The sequence below is a fragment of the Leptonychotes weddellii genome, chromosome 7 (assembly GCF_054177405.1).
Source record: "Leptonychotes weddellii isolate Sample4059 chromosome 7, ASM5417740v2, whole genome shotgun sequence".
NCBI classification, from domain to species: Eukaryota; Metazoa; Chordata; class Mammalia; order Carnivora; family Phocidae; genus Leptonychotes; species Leptonychotes weddellii.
This window is the reverse complement of record NC_138375.1, coordinates 96,409,106-96,436,484: the sequence shown is the minus strand read 5'-3', so window position 1 is coordinate 96,436,484 and position 27,379 is coordinate 96,409,106. Positions and strand designations below refer to the sequence as shown.

The 27,379-nt window shown below is 35.6% G+C and overlaps 2 protein-coding genes across 9 annotated transcripts in view; one reads left to right on the top strand and one right to left on the bottom strand.

The window, feature by feature from the left end:
• The window catches only part of CENPK (centromere protein K), a 133,003-nt gene extending 128,129 nt beyond the window's left edge, over positions 1-4,874 (bottom strand). For 2 of the 8 annotated variants that reach the window (XR_014146736.1, XM_081825700.1), the window contains exons 1-2: positions 4,653-4,874; positions 1,887-1,941 (exon numbers count right to left, since the gene is read on the bottom strand). The gene's annotated coding sequence lies outside the window, so the exon portion shown is untranslated. The remainder of the gene's footprint in view (positions 1-1,886; positions 1,942-4,652) is intronic. The other 6 variants (XR_014146738.1, XR_014146737.1, XR_014146735.1 and 3 more) reach the window with 5 other exon arrangements.
• PPWD1 (peptidylprolyl isomerase domain and WD repeat containing 1) lies at positions 4,840-25,697 on the top strand. The gene is made up of 11 exons (XM_006732517.3): positions 4,840-5,063; positions 8,817-8,919; positions 9,903-10,003; positions 10,179-10,299; positions 12,135-12,582; positions 16,888-17,078; positions 17,936-18,125; positions 21,065-21,246; positions 22,541-22,622; positions 24,201-24,383; positions 25,390-25,697. Exons 1-11 carry the CDS (start codon positions 4,868-4,870, stop codon positions 25,531-25,533), a joined length of 1,941 nt encoding a protein of 646 aa, XP_006732580.1. The 5' UTR covers positions 4,840-4,867; the 3' UTR covers positions 25,534-25,697.
• The last annotated feature ends 1,682 nt before the right edge of the window (positions 25,698-27,379 follow it).

Sequence of the window (27,379 nt, the reverse complement as noted above, 5' to 3'; positions counted from 1 at the left end):
CCCACGGCAATGAAAATTAAAGGGATATAAGAACAATCCAAATTGGAGGATATTTCATATACTATATTGCTTTTTTTTCCCATGTATAATTTGGTCTTCTATGGAACTTACTCATTCTTTTTAACTAACTGCATAGTATTTGCGGGGGGCGGGGGGGAAGAATAAGCCTAGATATATACCTCAATCTTAACACCATCCCTGCATTCCTCAAAAAATCCAAAAACAGAAATGATAAAATAGAACATGAAGAAAACATGATGACAATTTTGCTTGGATTGGGAAAGCATTTCTAACAAAACTAAGTAAAATTTCTATAAAATTTTTAAAAATTCTACATGGACAAAGATATCATTAAAAAGTTAAAATTTAGGGGCGCCTGTGTGGCTCAGTCGTTAAGCGTCTGCCTTCAGCTTGGGTCATGATCCCAGGGTCCTGGGTTCGAGCTCCACATTGGGCTCCCTGCTCAGCGGGAAGCCTGCTTCTCCCTCCCCCACTCCCCCTGCTTGTGTTCCCTCTCTTTGCTGTGTCTCTCTCTGTCAAATAAATAAAATCTTTAAAAAAAAAAAAGTTAAAATTTAATCTAACACCTCATTACTAAGACGCCACACTGTGTGTATTTTCCCTCATGGCACTGAGTAAGAGATCCAAATTGCTCAACCAAAAAAAAAAAAAAAGCTAAAATGTAAAACCCAAAATTTAAAGAAAATATTTGTGATATATATGGCACCCAAGACTTAATTTTTTTAATGGATAATGAATGCCTACAAATTAATAAGAAAAGAAAATCTAACAACCAACCATTAAAAAAAAAAAAAAAAACCACCTAAACTCAAAAAGTTATCGCCATAAAAATCAGGACATCTACTACTTTTGGAGGGAGGGAGAGAGAAGGTAGAAGAGAGAACTGTGATTGGTATGGGCCAAATAAGTGACTTTTGAGGTGATTATCACTGGGTGGCTCAGTCGGTTGGGTGTCTGCCTTTAGCTCAGGTCGTGATCCTGGGGTCCTGGGATCGGGCCCCATGACAGGCTCCCTGATCAGTGGGGAGCCTGCTGCTCCCTCTCCTCCCCACTCGTGCTCTCTGTCACTATCTCTGTCTCTCTCAGATGAATAAATAAAATCTTAAAAAAAAAAAAAATTACATTTATTTTATGCGGGTTTTGGTATCTATATTTTACTTTGCAATAAAAAGCTAAACAACAAAAACATTCCAATAGAAATGGGCAAAGGACACAAATGGGAAATTAAAAAAATGAGAAATATCTTTTCAATATAGAAAAATGCATTCTTAAACTTACTCAGAAGTCATAAAAATGCAAATTAAGGGCACCTGGGTGGTGTCAGTTAAGCAGTCAGTCAGTTAAGTCAGTTAAGCAGCTGACTCTTGGTTTTGGCTCAGGTCCTGATCTCAGGGTCATGAGACTGACCCCATGTCAGGCTCCATGATGAGAGCAGAATCTGCTCTCTCTTCCTCTCCCTCTGCCCCTCCCTGACTCACATGCACTCTCTTTTTCTCAAATAAATATATCTTAAAATATATATATATATATATATATATATATATATAGCAAAATAAACAAGTGTTACTTTTCATCCAGACTAGCAATAGTGAAAAATTTCATAAGAAACAATATTGAGAATAGTGTTGAACAAGAGGTGTGCACTGTTGGTAAACCAATCACTCTGGAGGATAATAAGAAATATCCATCAAAACTTTAAATACAGTTATCTTCTGACCCAGAAATTCTATTCCTAGGAATAATCCTATAGATAGATATATTTGCTTTAGTCTACATGGGTACGCTTACTACAACATTATCCAAAAAACTTTATGTGAACTCTACAATCGGACTGTCTAGGTTTAAATCCTGGCTTCAATACTTACAAGCTGTGTGACCTTGGGCAAGTCACTTAAACTGTCTGTGCCTCAGTTTCCTTATCTGTAAAATGAAGATAATATTACTTACCCCATAAAGTTATGACAGTTAAATGAGTTAATATGTATAAAGCTCTTAGAACTGTCCCTAGCATATAAAGAACTATTTCATTATTAGCTATTAACATTACTATTAACTATCTGAAGTCAACTAGTAAGACTAGTTAAATTACTTATGTCATATCCAAAAATGTTTACACAAAACATCTTCCTTGCTATACATAAAAGATACAGTTAAGTTCACAAAGCTACAATCATTAACAATTTTAGAATATTTTCAAGCAAGAGTCAAATTTTATATACATATTTGTTTTAAATATACCTTAACTTAAAAATTAAGTGCAAATTGATCTTTCCCCACTTTGTAGATACTAATCAGTAAAATACATTATGAGTATGTGAAAAAAATGTGAAATTGTGTGTGTGCATGTGTGTGGATAGACGTTCAACAAACTAGCTGAAATGGCAACTCAATGTAGCATGAGAATACAAATAAATTAAAACATGTAAGAGTTTAACTTTATCCCTTTCCCACATTTTGTATCCTTAAATGTACCTTTCTGAAAAGAGAGTAAGTCATCCTCTTGAGGATCTCTGTTAGTATTCCAATTCCCACTCACTTATTGAAGAATATTGCTATATTTAGGGATACTATGCTATACAAACTTAAAGAGCTAATACCAAATTAAAGAAACTCATACTATTATTGGAAAAAGACTAATATACATGAAATAAACTAATAGAAAGTATCCATATAACTCTTAAGATCAATGGAACAGACTAGAGTCCAGAAATAAACCCCACACATATATGGTCAATTTACAACAAAGGAGCCAGTAATAAACAATGGGGAAAGAACAGTGTCTTCAATAAATGGTGTTGGGAAAACTGGATAGCCACATGCAAAAGATTCAAACAGGACCATAATCTAACACCTTACACAAATACTAACTCAGAATAGATTAAAGACTTTAATGTAAGACCTGAAACCACAAAACTCCTGAAAGAAATACAGGCAGTAATCTCCTCGAAGATACTTGGCAGGTGGGGGAGAGGGGGTTTGACACCAAAAGCTAAGGCAACAAAAGAAAATATAAACAAGTGTGAATTCAGCAAACTAAAAAGTTTCTGCACAGCAAAAGAAACCATCAACAAAATGAAAATAGAAGGGGAGAAAATACTTGAAAATCATATCTAATAAAGGGTTAATATTCAAAGTATATTAGAACTCATACAAATAAAGAGCAAAAAAATAAATAAAAAAATTAAAAATTAAAAAATGGGCAGAGGATCTGAATAGACATTTTTCCAAAGAAGAAAGATGGCCAACAGTGGCATCTACCATGCAAAGATGCTCAACGTCACTAATCATCAGGTAAATGCAAATCAAAACCACAATGAGATATCACCTCATACCTGTTAGAATGGTTATTTTCAAAAAGCCAAGAAAAAACAAATTTTGATGAGGATATGGAGAAAAGGGCACCTTTGTGCACTATTGGTGGGAATGTAAATTTACGCTGCCACCGTGAAAAGTATTTTGGAGGTTCCTCAAAAAATTAAAAACAGAACCATCATATGATCCAGCAACTCCTCTTCTGGGTATTTATCTGAAGCAAATGAAAACACTAATTCAAAGATATATGCACCCACCATGTTCATTGCAGCATTATTTTGCAATAGCCAAGATATGGAAACAACCTAAGTATTCATAGACAAATGAAAGGATAAAGGAAATGTGGCCATGTATAAACACACACACACACACACACAGAGCTATAAAAAAGAATGAACTCTTGCCATTTGCAATAACAATGATGGTCCTCAAGGGCATTATGCTAAATGAAATAAGTCAGACCGAGTAAGACAATTACCATATGATCCCACTTACGTGTGATGTGGAATCTTGAGGAACAAAAAAAAAAAAAAAGAAAGAGAACCAAACTCATAGATACAGAGAACAGATTGGTAGTTACCAAAGGCAGAGTGGTGAGAGGGCAAAATGGGTGAAGGCGGCCAGAAAGTACAAACTTGGCGGTTATAAAACAGTAAGTCATGGGGATGAAATGCACAGCATAGTGACTGTAGTTAATAATACTGTATTTGGAAGTTTCTAAGACATTAGATCTTAAAAGCTCACAGAGAAAAAAATTCTGTATGCATGGTGACAGATGTTAACTAGACTTACTGTGGTGATCATTTTGAAATATATAAAAATAGCCAATCATTATGATGTCCACCCGAAACTAATAGAGTTGACCTTTGAACAACATAGTACTAAACTGCGCAGGTCCACTTATACAAGGATTTTTTTTTCCAGTAAGTACACATACAGTACTGAAAATGTATTTCTCTTCTTTATGATTTTAATAACATTTTTTTCTCTACCTTACTTTCTTGAAAGAATACAGTACATAATTCTCTCCGCCCCCGCCGTCCCCCCTCTTCAAGCAAGAAGTCAGTTTGGAGAGCTTGAAGGGAGGCCCGCAAATTAACCAGTTCCCTCAATTCCGGGCCCCTCGCGCCATCTCTCCTAACCCGGGGCGTTTCTAGAGCGGGAGAAGAGCCGGTCACAATGACTGGCTGGACGTCCGGTAAACAATTCCCGTGAGGTAAGGGTCCCACCATCGGGGCTGCAGTTTCACATCCTGGGACCTGCCAGGCCCAGCGGCAAGTTTTCAACCGTTAAGGCGCTCTCCCTCGCCTATCTCTTACCACCACAGTGCCACGGACTTCAGGTCTTCTCCGCCGGGCGTAACAAGGCTTCTTGGCCTAGAACGTTTGCGCGCGCTGCTTGCTGATTGGATCTGCTCCTACCCACCCCAGCCAATCCCGAAACTCGCTTGGCCGCTGACGGGCAAGCTGCGCCGCTTTTAAGATTGGTAGCAGAGCTGTGTGTGTGTCGCGTCTTTTGTGACAATTCGGACAATATGGCGTCGGAAGGTGGTAGCGATTCACAGCTGAGAAGGAGAAGGCGCAGGGACCAGGAGGAACCGGAAAAAACAGAACTCAGCGAAAGGGAGCTGACAGTGGTAGTGGCGGTGGCCCAAGAGAACGAAGAGGAAAATGAAGAGCGCTGGGTTGGGCCTTTACCTGTAGAGGCAACATTGGCCAAGAAGAGGAAAGGTAGCTACAGAGATAGGCACAGGGCGAGTTGAAATCTGCGTCCCCCGACTGGGAGATTTCAAACCAGACCCCAAAAACAGATGGTGTGTGATTGCGGGGTTTCGTGCCCTCAGAACAGAGGATCTTCTGATTGCTGGCCATTCTATACTTGCACGTTTCCCCGAAATAGTGACTTGGGCTGAGTACAGCGTCTTTTTGATAATATGTAACAATGTTAATCACGGATGTGTTAAAGTAATGTGTTCTAATAGATGCTAAAGCTAATTTATGCCACTACTTGTTATGTGCTAGGCGCCTCTCATTTAATCCCTACAGCAGGCATATGAGGTTGGAATTTCTATCTCCGTTTAGCAGATGTGAAACAGTCCGGTTTTCTTGAAGGCTCTTAGTTCAGGAATGCTGTGAGTTTGTTGGGGCGTGCGGGGAGGGGGCGAGAGAGCGGTGCCTATTTAGAATCGTAAAGAGTAGGTAAAGATGATTATAATCCTGACTCTTACAGTAAAGACTTTGTTTGTTTGTTTAAATATTTTATTTATTTATTTGATAGAGAGAGACATAGCCAGAGAGGGAACACAAGGAGGGGGGAGTGGGAGAGTGAGAAGCAGGCTTCCCGCGGAGCAATGAGCCCGATATGGGACTCGATCCCAGGATCCTGGGATCTTGACCCGAGGCGAAGGCAGATGCTTAACGACTGAGCCACCCAGGCGCCCTTTTTCACCTGGGAAAGTTACATAAGTTTCCTGGATCACAAATTTTTCATCTAAAACCGGCGATCTGTGGTTTTCAAACCACACGCAGGAGATACAAAGACCTGAAGTATTTTCCTACTTTCGCGGAATAGTGACCAGGTTTTATCAAATAAAAAGGGTGGGGAAAGAGGTTAAATTTTCTTATTTTAAAAGTTGTTCTGTAAAATGTCTTTCTTAAACGTGTAAAACGATTAAAATACGATTTTTCTGAAAGTTCAAATCTTACCTTTATCACTCTCTCTGCTTCACACTCTTCAGTGATTTCTCATTATTTTCAAAACAAAGTCCAAACTCCCCAAATGGCCTACAAGGCTCTTCATGACATGATCTCTCTTTACCTCACCAAAACTTATCCACTGCTTCTCTATCCTAACTTTGTCTGTCTTCCTTACTCTGTACTCCTGCCATATTAAGACACTTGAGAATGGGGCATGCTTTTTTTCTTATTTGAATGCCTACCAGGATGTTATGGTGTATACCTGAAATGATTTCACTCAGCCATTTTCACTTGGCTAACTTGCTCAACTTTAGCATTCACCTTCAGCCATCACCTCCTCTGTAAAGCCTGTGACTTCTCCAGTTTGGGTCAGGTTTCTGAAGAACATTGATCATAACTCTGAGGTAATATTTAACAGCTGAATTTACAGGTAACCTTCAAATTTTATGTATCCAAATTTTGAAGAAGCCAATTTTTTGAACACTACGTTGACACTTTTAAAGTACATTATCTTTTTTACTGTTAGGTCTTTCTGTTAAATGTTTCCACAGCAATTTCTTCTTCATTGCACTTGCTACATTTTAAAATTGTGTATTTATTCATGTGATTGATAATGTTCCTCTCCAGTGCTTAGACTGTAAACTTATAAAAGCAAAGTCCATTCCTACTTTGCTTCACTGCTTGCTACAGTGCTTTGCACATAGCAAGTGTTCACTTAGTATTTATTGAGTGAATGAATATGACAAAGTTAATGCTCTAATTGTTGCATTAGAATATTTTTATATGTCCTTTCTCTGGAAAAATAAAAAAAAATAAAAGTGCTGATATTAGTGTTAAGAGACAAAGATCTTATAAAACTTAATTGACAGGGACAGAAATAATTAGGTGTGAAAATGTTTGCCATAGGGGCGCCTGGATGGCTCGTTGAGCGTCTGCCTTCTGCTCAGGTCATGATCCAAGGGTCTGGGATCAAGCCCCATGTTGGGCTGTCTCCTCAGCGGGAGCCTGCTTCTCCCTCTCCCTGCTGTTCCCCCTGCTTGTACTCTCTCTCTCTGTCAAATAAACAAATAAAGTCTTTTAAAAAAAAAGAAAAAGAAAGAAAGAAAATGTTTGCCCTTAAGTAGATGCTCTTTGTATTTAAGCCAATCAATAGTATTCGGTTTGAAGAAAAAATTGAAATTTAAAAAAACATGTATGAAACATTAGAAAGATATCATTGAAGATTTTATCTAAAAAGACAGGAGTTTGGGGCACCTGGCTGGCTCAATCGGTAGAACATGCGACTCTTGATCTCAGGATTGTAAATACAAATCCCACATTGGGTGTACAGATTACTTAAAAATAAAATCTTAAAAAAAAATAAAAAGACAGGAATTTGATAATATATTTCTAGAAATAGAACATGTTCTTTGGACACTGGATATTTGTATTCATTTTCAGAAAGATATTATAAATTATTATATGACATTACCTTTAATTAAACTCATGGTTTCTCAGAGACAGGAGTTATGTGTTCTTCATGTCCATGGGCCTTGTAACTATTTTGTTTTCAGTAAATATCTGCTCAACAAGTAAACTAACAAACAGCAAAAGGAATGTGTATCAGATAGGATTATATTAAGCTGCCAATTACATAAAGACCCAAAAAATCAATAACATTAAAAAGGACAGAGGTATACTTTCATGTGTAAAAGGAGTCCCAAAGTAAAGAGTCTAGGATTGGTATAGAGGCTCCAAAGTGACCTAGGCTCTTCCCAGCGTTCTACCCTAACATCACTAGGATATGGCCCTCATCTTTGTCCCAGTGCTGTTATTAGAATAACAGTGCTGTTATCCCAGTTCCAAGTTGTAGGACTGAGGAAGGGAAGAAGGGAACACTTTTTAAGGAGACTTCTTCATTGTCAGACAACACTGCTCATTGACATACGGTAACACCTAACTCTGGAGAAGGTGAGAAAGGTCCTCTTAATGATGTCAATATGCCCATATAAAAATGGGGATTCTGTTACTAAAAATGAAGGAGAAAGGAGTTCATTGGGCACAAGTTTGAGTCTGCTATACATTATAGTTAGGAAAAACTATGAAACATCTCATATTTAATGTAGCAACTTTTTATAGTCCTGTTTGGCCATCATTGGATTATTTTACTAGATATGCATATATCAATTTTTGCTGGTAAAATTGTTCATAGCTCTTGTAATGAAATCAGTATTTCCTCAGATTAACACTCTTAAAAATGTTTTGTCCCTGGGAAAAGTTGAGAACTCCAGGATTTTTTCAGCTCTAAAAATCTATTTAGTATTTTAACATGTTTACCTGCTCTAATCCCAGTATCAGTGACTTCAAAGAGGATTAGTGCCTTAAAGATAAACAGACATCTTCTAAGTGGCCACTGTCCTCTTGTTACTTTAAATTAGAACTAATAATTGACTCTACATGGTTGGAAAGATGGTTGTGATAATTTCATGAAACTTTTTTAAGGTTTCTGTTTCTTAATGGAACCTTCATATTAAGCCAGAATCACTCAGTTCTTAAGTTCTGGGGACAGTCAAGCCTCTATATAATACCTGAGAACCTGTCATGACTAAATGATGGTACTATTCGCTACTATGAAATAATAGAAGTAACAAGTGATGTAACACTAAATTTTTTTTCATTACATGTGAATTGAGAGAAATTTAAGAAAATCTAGAAGAATGTACAAAGTAGAACTTAGAAAATCTTAAGTACAAAATAGTAAATAGTTCCAGTTAAAAATACATTTTTATTTCCTTTTTTTCCCCTCAGTTTTGGAATTTGAAAGAGTCTATCTTGAAAACCTCCCCAGTGCATCTATGTATGAACGCAGTTATATGCATAGAGATGTCATCACCCATGTGGTATGCACCAAGTAAGTCTATCACATCTTTTTAATTTCTTTCTGAAAAATGTGTTTTATAAAAATGCTTCAGTTTTGAGGAGGATTTGTAGAAGTAACTTTAGGATACTGTGGATTTCTGTTTAATGTCATAGGTTCCTTAATAGTTTAAGTTAAATAAAGGCCTACATACTCTTTCCTATATCATACAAGAAATGCATTCAAGGTAAGATGTGTAAAGTACCTGGCATATTCTGGATTTCAATAAATGGTTTCTATTTTTATATACCTTACAAGGGAGACTATTCTGTATAAAATCTTTCAGATACTTAACCAAACACCTTGGATAGGATACAAAACAAATGTATTGAACTTTGCTGTATAGAGAAGGGATATATTGAGATTTAATGATTTATCAACTTCTGAAAACTAGTATAATTTTCCTTGTGAAAACACTGCCTATAGGATGATCTTAGCATTAATGGGCCCTAAGGTCTAGTGATTACTTTTTTTTTCTTTTTTAAAGATTTTATTTATTTGAGAGATAGAGAATGAAAGAGAGAGAGCATGAGAGGGGGGAGGGTCAGAGGGAGAAGCAGACTCCCTGCTGAGCAGAGAGCCCGATGCGGGACTCGATCCTGGGATTCCAGGATCATGACCTGAGCCGAAGGCAGTTGCTTAACCAGCTGAGCCACCCAGGCGCCCAGGTCTAGTGATTACTGGTGAAATTTCTTTTTTTTAATGTCAAGTGCTAGCTCAATTCTGATCCTAGTTTTTGGGATTAAAATTAGTACCACAGCAACTATTATGATATCCAGAAAGGAACTACAAAATTTGCAATAGTGGTCTTCATAAAGGAAGATATTTTTTTATATGTCATATAGTGGTCTTCATAAAGGAAGATATTTTTTAAAAAACCTACTTTGAGAGTCAGAAAGTCTCATGAATGATTGCTTTGGGGGTACTAAGTAACTCATCTGTTTTACAAAGTAACTTTTGCAATTTTATATATGCAGGACAGACTTTATTATTACTGCCAGTCATGATGGACATGTTAAGTTCTGGAAAAAAATAGAAGAGGGAATTGAATTTGTTAAACATTTTCGTAGTCATCTGGGTAAGAATTTCACTTTCTGTTTGGATGTGTTTGTGTAGCTCTCTTAAATTGTATTGGTTAAAGTTTCTCTTAAAATACTTTTTTTCTTAAAAAAAAAATGCTTTTTTTCTTTGAATCATGTATATTTGTTTCATTGGTATTTACTAGAGTGTTTTAATTTGATTTATTTAAATAGGAGTTATTGAGAGTATTGCAGTTAGCTCTGAGGGAGCATTGTTCTGTTCTGTGGGTGATGATAAAGCAATGAAGGTGTTTGATGTAGTGAACTTTGACATGATCAATATGCTGAAGCTTGGGTGAGTCTTTTTTTAAAGTATATATTTTTTAATTTAGCGAAATAATTTTTAAACTAAACTTCACCATTTTGTAGAAATTTCTAAACAGAATATATTGCCATTCCATTAAAAAATTTGCCTTTGAATTTTGCTTAGGAAAATTAGAAATGAATCCTTGTTATGATCTCTTTGGAGACTTCTGCTGTGGTTTTGTCATTAATCACAGAAGTTTTTAAACAGCATCATAACAAGGATTCATTGTATCCATTTAACATTACTTAATTAACAAGGATCCATCATGTCTAATATACTGGTGCTTAGAATTAACTCCCTTGCTGTGTTTATTTCAGTCATATGTATTGTGTCTTATAAGGCTTATATACATTTTGGAATTGAGGTGATTTGTTGGTGATTTTAAACTTTGAAGTATATTGATACCCCAACTATGTGGTTAGACTGTACAGGAATGAGATGAATACTTTGTTTTAAGCATGTCTTTCTTTAGATACCATACTGAATTTATATATATCTAAATGAATGTCAGCTTTAAAATCATAGCATTATCAAAAAGTTTTAGCACTTGTCTTAGCTCAGACTGCCATTACAAAAGACCATAGGCTAAGTGGCTTAAACAATAAAATTTTATTTTCTCAGAGTTCTGGAGGCTGGAAAGTGTAAGATCAAGGTTCCAGCAGGGTTTAATTTGTGGTGAGGACTCTCTTTGGGGACAGGATGTAGGGAGGAATGGTATCTTGCTTTCCCTTCTCAGGCCACAGGCCTATGGGATTAGGGCCCCACATTTATGACCTCATTCAACCTTAATTACCTCCTAATTATCTCCAGATACGATCACCTTGGTTAACTGCAACATATGAATGGTGGGGGGAGGAGAACAACAGTTCATTACCTAATAGGATTTCTTTTGGAATTTCCTTCAAAACCAGTTTATGAGCCACTAAAGGAAATCAGTCTCATTACTTATGGTCAGAACTTATTTTTGACTAGAAATAGCAATATCTTTTGGTTATCTGTCCTATTCCCCTGCTTTGTTTACCCACACTAGCTGTTTTTAAAAATTAAATCTTTTGATAAATGTTGAACCTTTGCCATCTTTGAGGATATTGAAAGAGTATTTTTTTTAACTTTTGGTAGAAATTCTAAAAAACTTTTGAGAAGTTCCAAAAAAGTTTTGAGCATCAGCACCAACATTGGAATAACTGTGTAACGTCTCAAACTGACTGCCTAGAAGGAGAAAACACTCATTTGAGTGTGTACGTGTGGTGTATTGATTAAATTTGTCCCAGTTCTTTTACACTTTGTTCATCAGGTAGCATGTTCAAACTTTATAGTTTTAAGATCAAGTTACTAATAATGAGAATGTGATATCAAAATGTTTTTCTTTTGATCACGGTCATAACTAAAATATTTTAATTTTAAACATTTCAAGGATGGATTTATCAAGTATACTGTTACATGCTAAACTATTTAAAAGTAAGTTATACATAGACTGAGACATAGACAGAAATCCAAAAGGCAATGCCTTGGAATATTTTAAGGTTCAGGTCTGATCTGGTTTTTTTATCTACCCAAGAGAAGTAAATGATCTGCTATATGCTATTCTCCTTGTGGTCTGATAAATCCTCAGAAGTTATTACCATTACGTTAATGAGGTCAGAAAGAGAAAAATCGGTAACTTTTTTTAGTTGTTCCTTCCCATTTTCTATCTCTCTGCTACTTTGAGCAAGGAATCCAAAACTAACTAAATCATTGGCCAGGACATTTTTTTGGTGGTGAGGGTGGATAAGGATGCTTATTTGTATTGATTTCTTTTTTCCCTCAATTCTTAAATATTTTAGCTATTTTCCTGGACAGTGTGAGTGGATCTATTGCCCAGGGGATGCCATATCTTCAGTTGCTGCTTCTGAGAAGAGCACAGGAAAAATTTTCATTTATGATGGTCGAGGAGATAACCAGCCACTTCATATTTTTGACAAACTCCATACATCACCTCTTACTCAGATACGGCTGAATGCAGTTTACAAAGCAGTAGTGTCTTCTGATAAATCTGGGATGATTGAATACTGGACTGGGCCTCCTCATGAATATAAGTTCCCCAAAAATGTGAACTGGGAATATAAAACTGACACAGATTTATATGAATTTGCCAAGTGCAAGGCTTATCCAACCAGCATATGTTTTTCACCTGATGGGAAGAAAATAGCTACTATTGGTTCTGATAGAAAAGTTAGAATTTTCAGATTTTTAACTGGAAAACTCATGAGAGTCTTTGATGAATCACTAAGTGTAAGTGCAATATAAATTTAATGACTATTTCCTTTTCTGAATGTCTTTATTTTGTGCTATTTCTTAAAAGATATTTTTTCTGTATGTAGATGTTTACATGGATGGTTATTTTCTCTTAGCACATTGAAGATATTATTCAACTGTCTGCTGTCTTTCAGTGTTCTTCAGAACTCTCTTCCCTAGGTTTGTGATGTGATACCTTTTGAGCCAATTATCCTTATATTTATATGGCTGTGTTTTTAGTTTAGTTTTGTTTGTTTCATCCTCTTAAGCTCCTCAAAACTCTTTCTAGACTTTTTTCTTAGCCTTTTCTTAACTCTCTTCACTCCTGTCTGTTCGTATGACAACTCCCAAATTGATTTTTCCAGCTTTCTATTGCAAACAGAGCTGGTGCTATCCTTTGTTTTGTTTTTTGGGGGTTTTTTTTTTGGTTTTTTTTGGTTTTGTTTTGCTGTCTTCATGAATGGTACCAATATCCATTTGCTTGCACAAGCCAAAGAAACCTGAATCATCCTTAACTTCTTAACTCTTTTTCCTTACCCCTGTTTTTTAAATTAATCATGAATCCTGTCAATTTTACTTTCTAAATATGCTTTAAAGTTGTTCATTTCCTTTCAGCACAGCTGTCCATACTGTAGCTCATGATCTTTTGCCTAGACTATCTCATGGCCTACTGCCTATGTCCTGGATTCCTCCTAATCTGTTATCGACGCTGCACCCAGAGCAATTTTTTTTAAAGTATATATCTGATTGTGTCATTCTTTGAACCTTTTTGTGACTTCCTGTTCTTAGGATCAAGACCAAATTCATGGCCTGCCTTGTTGTGGCCTTTGCCTACCACTCTACCCTACTATAAATCACCTTTCTCCCTGCCTCTTACTCTAGCCATTTAGGCCTTCTTTCAGTTTCTTGACCATGTCTCCCGCCACAGGGCCTTTGCATATGCTGTTCCTGCTACCTGGAGTCACCCCTCCCCCATTCTTTCCATTACCAGTTGAACTTATCCTTCAAATCTTATTTAAAGGGTCACTTCCTGTGGGAATTCACTGTTCATCTAATCTAGGACAACTTTTTATTTTAAGATTTATTTACTTTAGAGAGAACACAAGAGAGCGTAAGCACACCCGCAAGCCTGAGTGGGGGTCAGAGGGAGAGAATCTTCAAGCAGACTCTGCCGTTGCTCAGTGTGAAGCCTGACTCAGGGCTTGATCACAACACCCATGAGTTTACAACCTGAGCCAATACGAAGAGTTGGATGCTTAACCAACTGAGCCAGGAGCCCCTGGGACAACTTTTTTGTGTGTGTGACTTAATATCACTCTGTTTATTTTCTTGTAGAGCATTTGGCATGGTCTTATTTTTGATTAATACATGTCAACCCCTCATAGATTAAACTCTATGCGATCTATGGTCCCTTATCTGTTTTGGTTCATATTTGTATCTCCAGCACTAAGAACAATACCTGACACATAATAACTGCTAACAAGAATTTGTTAAAGCATGTAGTTGTAGAATAAGAGTTTCCATCCATGCAAAGTTAACTGTTTTTTGTGGAAATTTGGGTTTCACTACCTGTTTCCCTGAAGTGTTCTCTAACTGCTAATGGTATGTTGAATCCTCTAAGAGTCTGTGGGTTGAACCTTTGTAGCAGTAATGTTTATTGTATGACAATGTCAATTCTACAGTCTTGGTAGTGACCAGTTTATATTAGATTCCCTGCATTAAGGTCTTAAATTGTGTTATTCTTATTAGTGACACTCTTGTTTGGTGGCAAGTAGCAATAAGTTGGGTGGTTATCGGCCTGAAGTAGTATGAATCCAGACAAATAGGAAGATCTGTTTGCTAGTCAAATCATCCTCATGATTCATTTTCTTGGTGGAAGAGAATAGCTTTCCACTATACTTTTAAGAAAAGGAGAAAAACTTCCTTTGTGATGTTTTCTTCTTTCGGTAGATGGTAACTAAATATTAGTTTAAATATAACTTAAAGTCTCTTTACCAGCTTGCAACTCCTTGAAGATTCCTTAGGAAAAGAAACATTAAAAAACACAGTCTCTGGATATAAATCTCTTAACATGAATACTCTGAGCTGTTCAGCCCACTCTATTTCTTCATCATTGTCTTCAACATTTGTTGAACTCAAAGGGCCGAGATGGTAAGAGTGGTAAGAGGAAGTCAGTAGTAAAGCTTATGACAGAAGTTGAGATTCAGAATGAGAGAGGTTACCAAAACAAAACAAAAACAAATGCCAAGTAATTTAGTTAGAATGCTAGTGGTAGTAAATGTGTGGAATCTCACAGTTAATGAGATATGCATATGCTGTATATGGCTACACAGATGAATATCACAGAGGCCCTGGTATTAAGGCTAGAATATGTAAAAAGATACCAAGGTACTTAATCAGGTCGGATTAACATTTATGAAATACTTATATGTGGGCAGAGGGCCATCTACAAATCTTAAGTCTTGAAAATGAATCCTCTCGGGGTGCCTGGGTGCTCAGTCAGTTAAGCGTCAGCCTTTGGCTCAGGTCATGATCCTAGGGTCCTGGGATCAAGCCCCACATTGGGCTCCCTGCTCAGTGGCAAGTTTGCTTCTCCCTCTTCCTCTCCCTCTGTGATCTCTCTCGCTCTCACTCTCAAATAAATAAGTAAAACCTTAAAAAAAAAAAAAAAAAAGAAAGAAAGAAAATGAATCTGTAACAAAATAATCAAGGGTCCCTCACTACAAAAATGTAGTCCAGCATCTAGGCTATTTCTAGCATACAAATAAGCAATTATCAGTCTCAGAGACTAGAGACAAGAAACCCTACAGACCAGGCTTTTTATCTGTCTTGTAAGACCTTTGCTTCTTGTGTTGCCTAGTACACATACCTTCTTTTGTTTTTTGGAGTTGTTTACATTGTTGTTCTTTCCATATCTAGAAAAACAGAATTTCCAGTTAATGCAAGCATGAAAAAAAATAAATTGAACATAAGCCTGGTTTCTTTTCATCTCCAATGGAGACCTACTTTTAAATTCTGCTGCTTGAGGCCTTAAATATCTGGAAAACTGAATGAAAGATCATATTTTGGGGGAAGCTTATAGTATGATAATACATAGTAATTGTGATGTGACCCTGTCTGAAATTGTTTCAAATATCTAAAGAAAAGAAAACCAAATATCAAAACTACAGAACACTCACAAAAATATTCATCTACACTAAGCCACATTTACCTAATGATAATCTGTGTTGTCCTTTCTGTAAAAATAACTTGAAACATTTTCTAAAATGTCATGAAATCTTTATAAATTAGTGAAATAATAAGAGTTCATTCATTCAACAAAAATTGAGTGCTTGTTATATCATGTCAGGCCCATGATCCCTGTACAGGGACCTTACAGTCTAGTTGCATTGTCCAGTATAGTGGCCACTAGCCGTATGTGGCTATTGAGCACTTGATTTGAAGCTAGTCCAAATTTAGACGGACTGAAAGTATAAAATACAGGATTTCAAAGACTTAATATAAGAAATATAGAACAAATATATCTCAATTTTTTTTTTAAGATTTTATTTTTAAGTAATCTCTACATCTATCATGGGCTTGAACTTACAACCCTGAGATCAAGAGTCACATCTTCTGCCATCTGAGCCAGCCAGGTGCTCCATCTCAATTTTTTAATATTGCTTAAAGTTTAAATGATTTTTTTTAAAGATTTATTTATTTATTTGACAGAGAGAGACACAGCGAGAGAGGAAACACAAGCATGGGGAGTGGGAGAGGGAGAAGCAGGCTTCCTGCTGATCAGGGAACCCGACGTGGGGCTCGATCCCAGGACCCTGGGACCATGACCTGAGCCGAAGGCAGACGCTTAACGACTGAGCCACCCAGGCGCCCCTAAAGTTTAAATGATTATATTTTGGAAATATTCGGTTGAATAAAACATTATTAAGAATAATTTCAGCTGTTTTTATTTTGTTTAAGTAGCTACTAGAAAATTTAAAATTATATATGTGGTTTCCATTATATTTCTATTGGAAGGTACTAGTCTGTGGCTTATAAAAGGCAGCAGATAGTTTCAATAGAGAAAACAGTAGTTATATTAACTTTTGTTTAATTAGAAGAACCAGTTAGCATAAATACTATTTTTTATGATTTAACTTATTAATGTCTTTTTATTTCCTGCTTATAGTATTTAGAATCCTCCTTAAGATGACATATAAGTACACAAACTTTCAATGGCTCTTAATGTGTTCTGTGCTTCTATTTAAATTCTCATTCTCTTTATCATGTAGCTTTTTTGTTAATAAATGGTTTGCTTCTTAGATGTTTACTGAACTGCAGCAGATGAGGCAACAGCTACCCGACATGGAATTTGGCCGACGAATGGCTGTAGAACGTGAGTTGGAGAAGGTGGATGCAGTAAGATTAATTAACATAGTTTTTGATGAAACTGGACACTTCGTGCTGTATGGAACAATGCTAGGCATTAAAGTTATAAATGTAGAAACAAACCGGTAAGCTTGATGTTTTTTAAAAGTGCATTCATTTATGGGGGATCATTTCCTCCGTCAGGAAAACAATGGGAGTTTTGTTTGTTCCAGGACAAGTGGAATGGTCCCAAATGTCTAAACTTAACCAAATGTTTTGACTGGATTTTTCTGTGGTCTTTTGGTTGTTTATAATCTTATGTAAAAAGTTTCCACTCATGTTTGTAAAAGAAATGGAAAAAAGATATGCATAGTTTCAAGTTGTTGGTTTGGTTTTTTTTTTTAACAAGTTTCAGTCTCTCTTTTGCTTATTGATTTAAATTAGCCTGGTTCATGTTAAATGTTGCCAAATATTTTAACCACAGAATTCAGCATTACATCCTGCTAGACATAAAATCAGAAGTTAAAATGCATGAAACCACAAAAGCCCTTTGTGCAAACAGTCCATTTGGTTTTAGTACAAAATAGCTACAGTCAGATACTATCACTGAATGTAAATGAAAAGAACTTAAAGTATATTTTAAAGAGAAAAAATCTAGTGCTGTACATTTTCACATGTAAACAAATTTATATTGTAGTTCTTGGCAGTATAGAATCTTTGAAGGCTTATAAAACGATTAAAATAATAGTGATAGGAATAGGTTAAAACTATATGACTAAATGATTGTATTTTTTTTAAGCTGAAAATTCCAGCCACCTACCAATTTAAAATCATTGCTTTTTGGGGGAGGGGGATGAGAAGCACTTTTTAAAAAAACTTTCGCTAGTTATTTTATACAAAGGTAAAGGATAAAGGCTAGTTGATTCCTACCTCTTAACTATAAAGTTTTTATAATTGGAGTTCATTCTGATAATTTTATTGTATAAAACATTGTATTTTCTAGGTGTGTGCGCATCTTAGGCAAGCAAGAAAATATTAGAGTGATGCAGTTGGCTTTGTTCCAGGGAATAGCCAAAAAACATCGTGCTGCAACTACTATAGAAATGAAAGCTTCTGAAAACCCTGTTCTTCAGAATATTCAAGCTGACCCAACAATAGTTTGTACATCTTTCAAAAAGAACAGATTTTATATGGTATGCGGAAATACTAGGAAATAGACCTTAATTCTTCCAATTTGGTTGGATTTTTATTTTCTTAGCTTGTACCTTCAACTGAAGAGAATGTTGGCAATAGTAGCAGACTTTCTAAACAACCAGAATACGATCTTAAAACATTAATATTGTAGAATATTTAACTAGGACTTGATTTTGTAGTTTTCCCTCCTGTTTTGAAAATTTTTCATCCTGGCTTCTACAACTGTTTGTGTTGTCTAAGATGTTAGGAAGTAAGCAGTTACAGTATTTTTGCATCCATAATAGTTTTGCTATGGGGTTTTAAAATTCTCCTGCAAAAGATTATTTTTCATCTTTTATTCTGAAACATAATTTATCTCCCCTGAACTTGCACACTTCCTTCTCTAAGCACATTTCTTTTTATTACCTTTTAACTCCCTTGTAATGGTGCTACCTTAAAAGTGTATATTCCTGAGAAATTTTTTTTTTCTACAGTAGTCCAAGTACTTTGCATGTTAACTAACATTGGGCTCAGAATCAAACTACCAAGCTATCTAAGAGTAGCAGTGTCCTAACTGTTAAGCCAAGTAGAAAAAATCTTAAGTGTAGAGACCTCTGCCCTACCATTCTATTCACACTGCAGAGACTTTCTAAGTCCCACATTTGGCTATTTCTCTGCCTAAAATCTTTTAATGGCTCCTCAACTATATTAGATGGCTCTTCTACCTGTCTTTCTTCATTTTTAGTTCATTTGCTACACTGACTGTACTGAACTTGATCCCATTTGCAATAATTGAATGTCCTTGTTTACCTCAAGGCGTTTGCACAGGCTGTTCCTTCTGCCAGTCACACACCTGTCCCCAGTCCCTACTTTCACTAGATCTCAGTTTGGAAGCCTTCTCTTGACATCAAGTCTGATTAGGTATGCTTGCTTGTGCAGTGTGTCACAGTTTTTGGAATAATTTCCTTTTTTTTTTTTTTTTTTAATTTCTGACCCTGTCATCTCCTCCTTAATATAAAATTCTCAAATACAGGACATTATGTTTTCTTCACTATTCACAAAGTTTGGTTAAGTCTCTGGCTCATTATAGTGTACTCATTCTTTCATCTGATATACTGTAAGCAGTTATGATGCTATTCAGGTTACCAGCATTTGATAAATGTAGGAAATAGCTGCTTATCCCAACCAAGCTTTTAACCTAAACTGGATACATTCTTTAAGATGAAAATTTTATTTATAATAATCAAAGTCTTTGCTAAAAATTAATATATATTCAAGGAAAAGAATTTTTCTTGTTTTTACCTGTAATTTAACTGTTTTGAAGGTAAAAGTTAATTGTAATAGGGAATTCTTGGTATATACTAAAAACAGATACTAATGTTCCATTCACTTTATCAAAAACTTTAACAAGTTATGTTTTCTTTTTCTTCCCTTAGAGTTTACTTTTATGTTGATTAAATCATACATGTTCCTTATAATCATTGAAGAAAAAGAAAAAAGTCACTCTGTGCATCTTTATACAGCTAACAAAATTATCTTTCATTTTATTAGACATACGTATTCGTAAGCAACAGTAAAATGGTGTACATATGTACAAATTTTTGATCCTTTTTTTCAAATCCAGTATCATGAAATAAAAGTAAAATTTTACAAAATTTGAACTTTAGTAGTTTAATACATGAGCTAAAAATTCATATAAATAAATAATACAACAGGGGTGCCTGGGTGGCTCAGTCGTTAAGTGTCTGCCTTCAGCTCAGGTCATGATCTCAGGGTCCTGGGATCGATCCCTGCATCGGGCTCCCTGCTTGGTGGGAAGCCTGCTTCTCCCTCTCCCACTCCCCCTGCTTGTGTTCCCTCTCTCGCTGTGTCTCTCTGTCAAATAAATAAATAAAATCTTTAAAAATCAATCAATCAATCATACAACAGACACACCATTCCTTTGAAAACTGGAGAGTAAGATGATAAGGCAACAACATCCTAACTTGGTTGTTTATTTGGAATTTATACAAGTAGATCAGGAATGACATTAGGCAAGACAGGGCCTGGGGCACTGGTTTTACTTCCTGGAACTCAACTGGTTATCAGGTAGGGCTTTCTTGGGAGAAAAATTTTCTACTTACTGAAAATCAAATAAAAAAAACAAAAAAACAAAAAACAGGCTTAGAGAAGTCCAAAGTTTTAACAACTGAAAGGTTTCTTTCAGTTTTCCCAATACCCTGAGGTATCCTGAAATTTCTACAACTTCACTCAAAATTTGCATTCTTTCTCCCAAGCTTCAGGGTTTAGATAGAACAGATGGGGCTTTGCAGGCAATAAAAAAGAAGGAAAGTCAAGATGCATTTCTGATTCATCTTTGAATCCTCAGCCTACCTAGCACCAGGTTCTGCTTTTGTAATAACAATTATTAATATGTATATAGTATCGTCTACATGTTAGGCACTGTTCTCTAAGCATTTTATATCCCTTCATTTAATCTTCACAGCAGGAACCTCTTTGAGGTAGTTATTATTATCCCCATTTATGAATGAAGAAATGGAAAAAATGAATTTACTTCCCCCAGATCATGTAACTAGTAAGTAGCAGAGCTGGAATTCAAACCCAGGAAATCTAAATAGTGAAAAGTAAGCAACAGGTGACAGGTTTTGACATACTAGCTGGCAGAAGCAGAGAGCTACCTCAAATAAAACTGCATCTTGTTAAATTTGTACCCAAAAAGAAATTAAATCCCATTTGAAATCATACATCTTCATTAAATGGATTTTTATATTAGACAAGTGTAAAAATAATTTAACTGCATTACACATCCTGTGATAGGAAGTGATTCCTGAAACAAGGATTTATTCTGATGTGAATTCTTTCTTTTCTCAAATACCATAAATAGAAATGAAATTTTCTTGTTGATAAATTTTAACCAGACGAAAATTTAATTCATTCACTCTCTTAATTTTCTTTTGAGTTTACCAAACGAGAACCGGAAGATACAAAAAGTGCAGATTCTGACAGAGATGTTTTTAATGAGAAACCTTCTAAAGAAGAAGTCATGGCAGCTACTCAAGCTGAAGGACCTAAACGAGTTTCAGATAGTGCCATTATCCACACAAGTATGGGAGACATTCACATCAAACTTTTTCCTGTTGAGTATGTACTATTTCTGTTGTCTTAAACACCAGTGTAAATGTGTTTATTTGAAGAAATTGTGCAACTTAAAATTATTTCAACTTGAGGAATTTTAAAGAATTGAAGTGTTTGATAGAACATCTACCTTTAGCTTTCTGGTAACTGTCCCTCTAGAAAATGGGAAAATTTTATACACATACTTCATAGGTTTATTATTATGAATACAAAACATATAGCTACAAAAGTGCTGAATGTAAACTATAAGTGATACACAAATATATTACCATTAGCTACACATCCCAACTAAATTTTGTGACTCAGTTGTTAGAACTGGCTTTATCCTCAAAGCAAATCCTTAAGGGGAGGATAATTTTTTCCTCCTGACATTTGCTAGACATCCACTACCTCTTATTTAGTCCCAGTGCTATCTGTATGTTTTAAAAATTCCAACAAAAAACATAAGGCCATTTAATTGAAAAAAGCAGAAGTGTATTCTGGACAGTTTAAAAGTTTGCAAGATGAACATGCAGTGCCATGTAGAATATCTGGCTATTCGTGATCCAAGAGATGATATCTTTTACTACACCTTTACTTAAAAGTACTTACTTATTTTGGATATGATTGTTTTATACGTACCTTGGTAATGAACAAAGAACTAGGCAGCTCTAGACACCGAGACCGTCTCATTTTAGGTACTCACAACCCATGCAACTATTAAGCCTATCTCCTGATGTACTTCGTGCAGTATTCTCTTGTATCTCCCTTCTATTCCCAGCTCTAGAGCTATTACATGATAATGTACCTTATTAAATCATCACATGAGATTAGTGAACATTATTTGGAAAGCTTCATACTTTGTGTGATTGTCATTTAAGGTTGATTAGATTTGGGAGATATCATTTCAGAGTAAGTCCTTGGTTAGGAATTGTGTCAGTGTACCATAACATAGTTTTTATAAGAAAATTGCCTTTCCCAGGAACTGAACCCACTATACAAGTTCAGTGAACATATGTATCTTAAGGTACTGTAGTTGTATTTTTTAATCTGCTAAATGACTTTGAAATTTAAATACTGTCAAACTCAAATATAATAAGCAGTCATGATCTAAAGATAATATACTAAACAATATGAATATACTATGGCTTATATGCTCTTTCAACTCTTGCTTATCCTAAGATTAGAAGAGGTTATGGAAAAAAAACTATCCTGAAAGTTTCAGAAGATACTGAAAACACCGTTAAGAAGCACAACTGCAAAGTAAACTGTCTTAAGATGCCCTGAATAGATTTCATATTTTTAACATGTGTCTTACTAGGTGCCCTAAGACAGTGGAAAACTTCTGTGTTCATAGCAGAAATGGTTATTATAATGGACATACATTTCACCGTATAATTAAGGTAAGTTATACAAAAAAATTTTTTTAAAGATTTATTTATTTGAGAGAGAGAGCACGAGCAGGGGAGAGAGGGATAGAAGGAGAGAATCTTGAAGCAGACTCCCCACTGAGTGCAAAGCCTGACTCAGGGCTTGATCCCACAAGCCTGAGATCATGACCTGAGCTGAAACCAGGAGTCAAACGCTTAACTGACTGAGCCACCTAGGCACCCCAAGTTGATACAAAATTTAAATGATTTCAGGAATAGTGTGTTTTTGCATAACCACAGGTTTAAACCTAAGGAATCTTCCTGTCTCACAATTATCAGTTTATTAGAAAGGAATAGGAAAGGGGGCCTGGGTGGCTCAGTCGGTTAAGCGTCTGCCTTTGGCTCAGGTCATGATCCCAGGGTCCAGGGATCAAGCCCCTCATCGGGCTTCCTGCTCCTCGGGTTATCTGCTTCTCCCTCCCCCTCTGCTTGCCACTCCCCCTGCTTGTGCGCGCTCTCTCTTTCTCTTTGTCAAATAAATAACATCCTAAAAAAAGAAAAGGACTATAGAAGCCAAAAAAAAAAAAAAAGGGTGGTCATATCAGATCTAGAATCAAGCACAGGAATAGTAACTTGGTATCTTTTTAGAAACACTGCATCAATATTTTGTCAGCAGCTAAAGCAGGGGTCAGATACTGAGTAAAAAGTCATGCTTAGATAAAACCAAAAGCTAAGGTTACTTGTACCTGGTGACTAGATAAGGTCTAGATCTAGAAGGTAAGATTTTAAATAATAGAAGAGACATGATGCCACTTAATCTTTGAGAACCACCATTAAAACCTGAAGAACAGAAAGAACTTGGCCCAGGATTTTGTTGAGCGGTGTTCCATAAAATAGATGGGGCAGTAATATAGTTCTTGGTAACTGGCAGGTCAGAAATGGCAGGGGAAATGACAGGAGAGGTAATCAGATTTTGGGGGTTCTGAAGGAATTAGTGAAATGACTCACCAGGCAATCCAGAGTCTTTAGAGAAAGGGAAGAGAGAAAAGTGGGGCAATTCTATAAAACCTAGCACACTATATGGGTCTGAAACTTCCTTACAGTATTAATTGGTTTTAATTAGATTATTGGGAAAGACAGTATATGTCTATAAATGAGGAGATCTTTGCAGTTTTGTTTCAATGAAATAAGGTCGTGTTTAAGCAATGGAAATACATCTTCTAAAGTAAAGTATAACTTACTGAGGTTTTAATAAAATCAGTTTATAGAGTGACAGTTAAGAAAAGTTAAGATTTTACTGAATGTAAAACACTCTTAAGGGGCGCCTGGGTGGCTCAGTTGGTTAAGCGACTGCCTTCGGCTCAGGTCATGATCCTGGAGTCCCGGGATCGAGTCCCGCATCGGGCTCCCTGCTCAGTGGGAAGTCTGCTTCTCCCTCTGACCCTCCCCCCTCTCATGTGCTCTCTCTCCCTCTCTATTTCTCTCTCTCTCTCAAATAAATAAATAAAATCTTTAAAAAAAATAAAAAATAAAACACTCTTAAACATAAGATTCCAAAGCATGCATATAGAAAAGGACAAGTGTAATGTTTTTTGTGTACTTCCTGTTAAGGGCTTCATGATTCAGACGGGAGATCCAACAGGAACTGGTATGGGAGGAGAAAGCATATGGGGAGGAGAATTTGAAGATGAGTTTCATTCAACATTACGACATGACAGACCATATACACTCAGCATGGCCAACGCTGGATCGAATACTAATGGATCTCAGTTTTTCATAACAGTAGTACCAACGGTAAGTAGAACAGCACTGTCTATAAGCCACAGATTCATAGATTATGATCTAAGAATGAATTCAGTGGAAGAGAGCTGCAGTATTGTCTACCATTATTTCTATCTGCCAGGTTATAGAAATGAAAACAATTTAAATGAGAAAGTGTAAAACAAATTGGATTTTATTTTGTAAAACAATACTTCTGTAACTCAGGACACTTGAGTTTAAGTCAACTTTGCCAATACTAGTTGTACAACAGAAAACAAATTATTTCACTTCTGGGGCTGTTTCCTTATCTTTAGAATGGGAGGAATTAGAGCAAATGAATTCTCAATTTTAATGCAGCTCATAATCAATGGCAGTGTAGATTTGATAAAATACAGCATAAGAATATTGAGCTCTCTTGCTGTGCAGTTACACAAAATTATACAAATTATTAAACTATGTTTTGGAATTAAGCACCATGCAATAAAGGAACAATATTTATAATTACTATCAGGCACAAAGTCTCATGTAATAGTCACAATACTTCTAGTATCACTATACCCAGTTTTAAAAACTAGATGAGGAAATGAACAGTGAGCCATGATTAACTTGCCACAGGTCAAGTAGGCAGCAGAGCCGGCATTTGAGCTCCCATCTCTCTAATACGAAAGCACGTGCTGCTTAAACAGTTCCAAACTGCCTCTTACTTATGCAGGTAGGATCCCTGCAGAGAACTTTTAAAGCCTTAGCCGTAATTCATTAAGCCATGCAGAGAAACTTAGCTTTAGCAAACATCTTCCGCTCCCTTTAGTCTGAAAGGTGCAGATATCTAATTAAACATTATATATACTATGCTTTTATATTTTTTCATGTAATTATGGAAATCACTCTTAAAAGCTGCTAAATGAAATTAACTCTACATCCTTTTATTTAAATTTTAAAAATGAAGCATAAATTTAAATTCTCTTTAATTTGCTCACCCAAAGGGTATAATCTAAGGAATCTGGGTTTACCAAGATCTTCCATTTCTCCTCCAATGCAGCCTTGGCTTGATAATAAGCACACAGTGTTTGGACGAGTGACTAAAGGAATGGAAGTTGTACAAAGGATCTCCAATGTCAAAGTCAATCCCAAAACAGATAAGCCCTATGAGGATGTCAGCATCATAAATATTACTGTCAAGTAAAATAAGGTTTGTTTCATTGTATGTGTAAGTAAAAAATACACATATATCAAACAGGGTTATTTTACATTAGGAAGTTCTTAGGACTTGCTGAACATACAAATCATGTTTCAAGGATGCAATTATTATGTTTTGTATTTTTCATTAAAGGTCCTTTTTTAAAACTCTGCCTTCGATTTTTCTTGCAGCATTTCTCATCCTAGGAGGTGATAAACTGAGATGGATTAAATTTGGGCAAACAGCACCCCTTATATGTAATTTGTCATGAGACTCAAAACCAGATTAAATAATGAGAATTGTATGCATAGGTTCCTTAGCTTTCTAAAAACATGCCACCTAATCTGCCCACGTTTCTTTAGATCCACTAAGAAAGGGTACCAGGATCTGATAGTAATATACCACTTCCTTTCTTTTCTTAGGTTTGTGTTTCATGCCAAATAGTTTTGCCTTTTAATCATTGTTAAAAATAGTTAAGTAGTGGTAAGTAAAATTTCAGGAATAGGAAGTTGTAGTTTATTAAAGATTTAGAAATAACTTATTCTGAGTTGCAGGTAAGTCACATTTAAATGAGTATTACACCTAGTGTTATAATAAATATAAGAATGAGAATAAATTAATACTTTAGTCCTTAGTTTTATATATAGGTTCATTTATTGTTTTCACATTATTTTCCTCATGTAGCTAAAGTCAAATTTTCTCTCCTCAAGTTATAGTATCTTTTCTTACCTTACTAAATATACCATCAAGAAACTATATATTAAGTAAAACCTTTAGTAGCTAATAATGGAGCAATTAGTAGTAATTTGAGCAGTAAAACAGTATGAGTTCAAAGTCTTCTGTTGATTTCATTTCTTCACTTTCCCTCCTGACTTCATAACTATTAAGAACCATGGCTTCTAGTTTCCAGACACTCTTGAAGTTAAAGGAGAACAAGAAGTTAAAGGAGGAACACGTTCAACAGACCTATTTAGGGAATCCACATTCTTATGTTTAAATTTAAACTTACACTTTTCCTTCTATTGATAAGCAGAATTACTTCCTTTATCCATTTTGTACCACAAACCTGTGAGATGGAAGAATGTGCCAAGTTGTGCTACTTTAATATCACGTCCTCCTTTTATAAGGTAGAACTTGGACATAAAATGACTTTTCACTGTGACGTTTACCTCTTCTTCCTATTTTAGGTGTCTAGACATCTCCCTAGCAATTTATTCATTCCTGAAAACTTAATCCTAAATTTTTGATAATACTGCCACCAAGTGGTGGTGATGCCCCATTTTGCCAAACAGTTCTTTTGCTTGAGTGAAAAATCCTATTTGATGAACGAATTTTTCCATTTCGTGTCATAAATTTAACATAATCAGTAGACTTAAAAGCATACATTGCCAGATGTCCCTTTTTTTAAAGCATGTTTTAAATTATTAGCAGGATACCAACTGATACTTACTCATTCATCCTCTTCATTATTTTTTTAGGCAAAGTACAACTGTCTTCTTCCCTATTACTACTTTGCAAATTCAAAGGTATCTCAATACTACAGAAAATGTATTTCTTTTAGCAATAATAGTTATAGGCTACACCTAAGTTTTCTCAGACATTTTCAAAAATAGTACTTAAAATTTAAAAAACGAGTTTCACTTTGTTTAATGAAAAATTTTAGTTCTATCAAAACATTAGCTATAATACTCATTTAAGTGCAGCTTACACTGCAAATACAGAATAAGTTATTTCTAAATCTTTAATAAACTACAACTCAAATTTGACATGCAAGTCATCCCCTACCCCATTTTGTTTTCTTTCTCTTAACCACAGCACAAATACAACTTTCTTAATTGGTTACTAGTTATAC

Excerpts from the sequence above, each read along its gene's own strand:
- PPWD1 (XM_006732517.3), top strand. The coding sequence starts at position 4,868 with ATGGCGTCGGAAGGTGGTAGCGATTCACAGCTGAGAAGGAGAAGGCGC. Across the intron at positions 5,064-8,816 it reads ATTGGCCAAGAAGAGGAAAG|TTTTGGAATTTGAAAGAGTC; the intron begins GTAGCTACAGAG and ends TTTTCCCCTCAG. Across the intron at positions 12,583-16,887 it reads TCTTTGATGAATCACTAAGT|ATGTTTACTGAACTGCAGCA; the intron begins GTAAGTGCAATA and ends TTTGCTTCTTAG.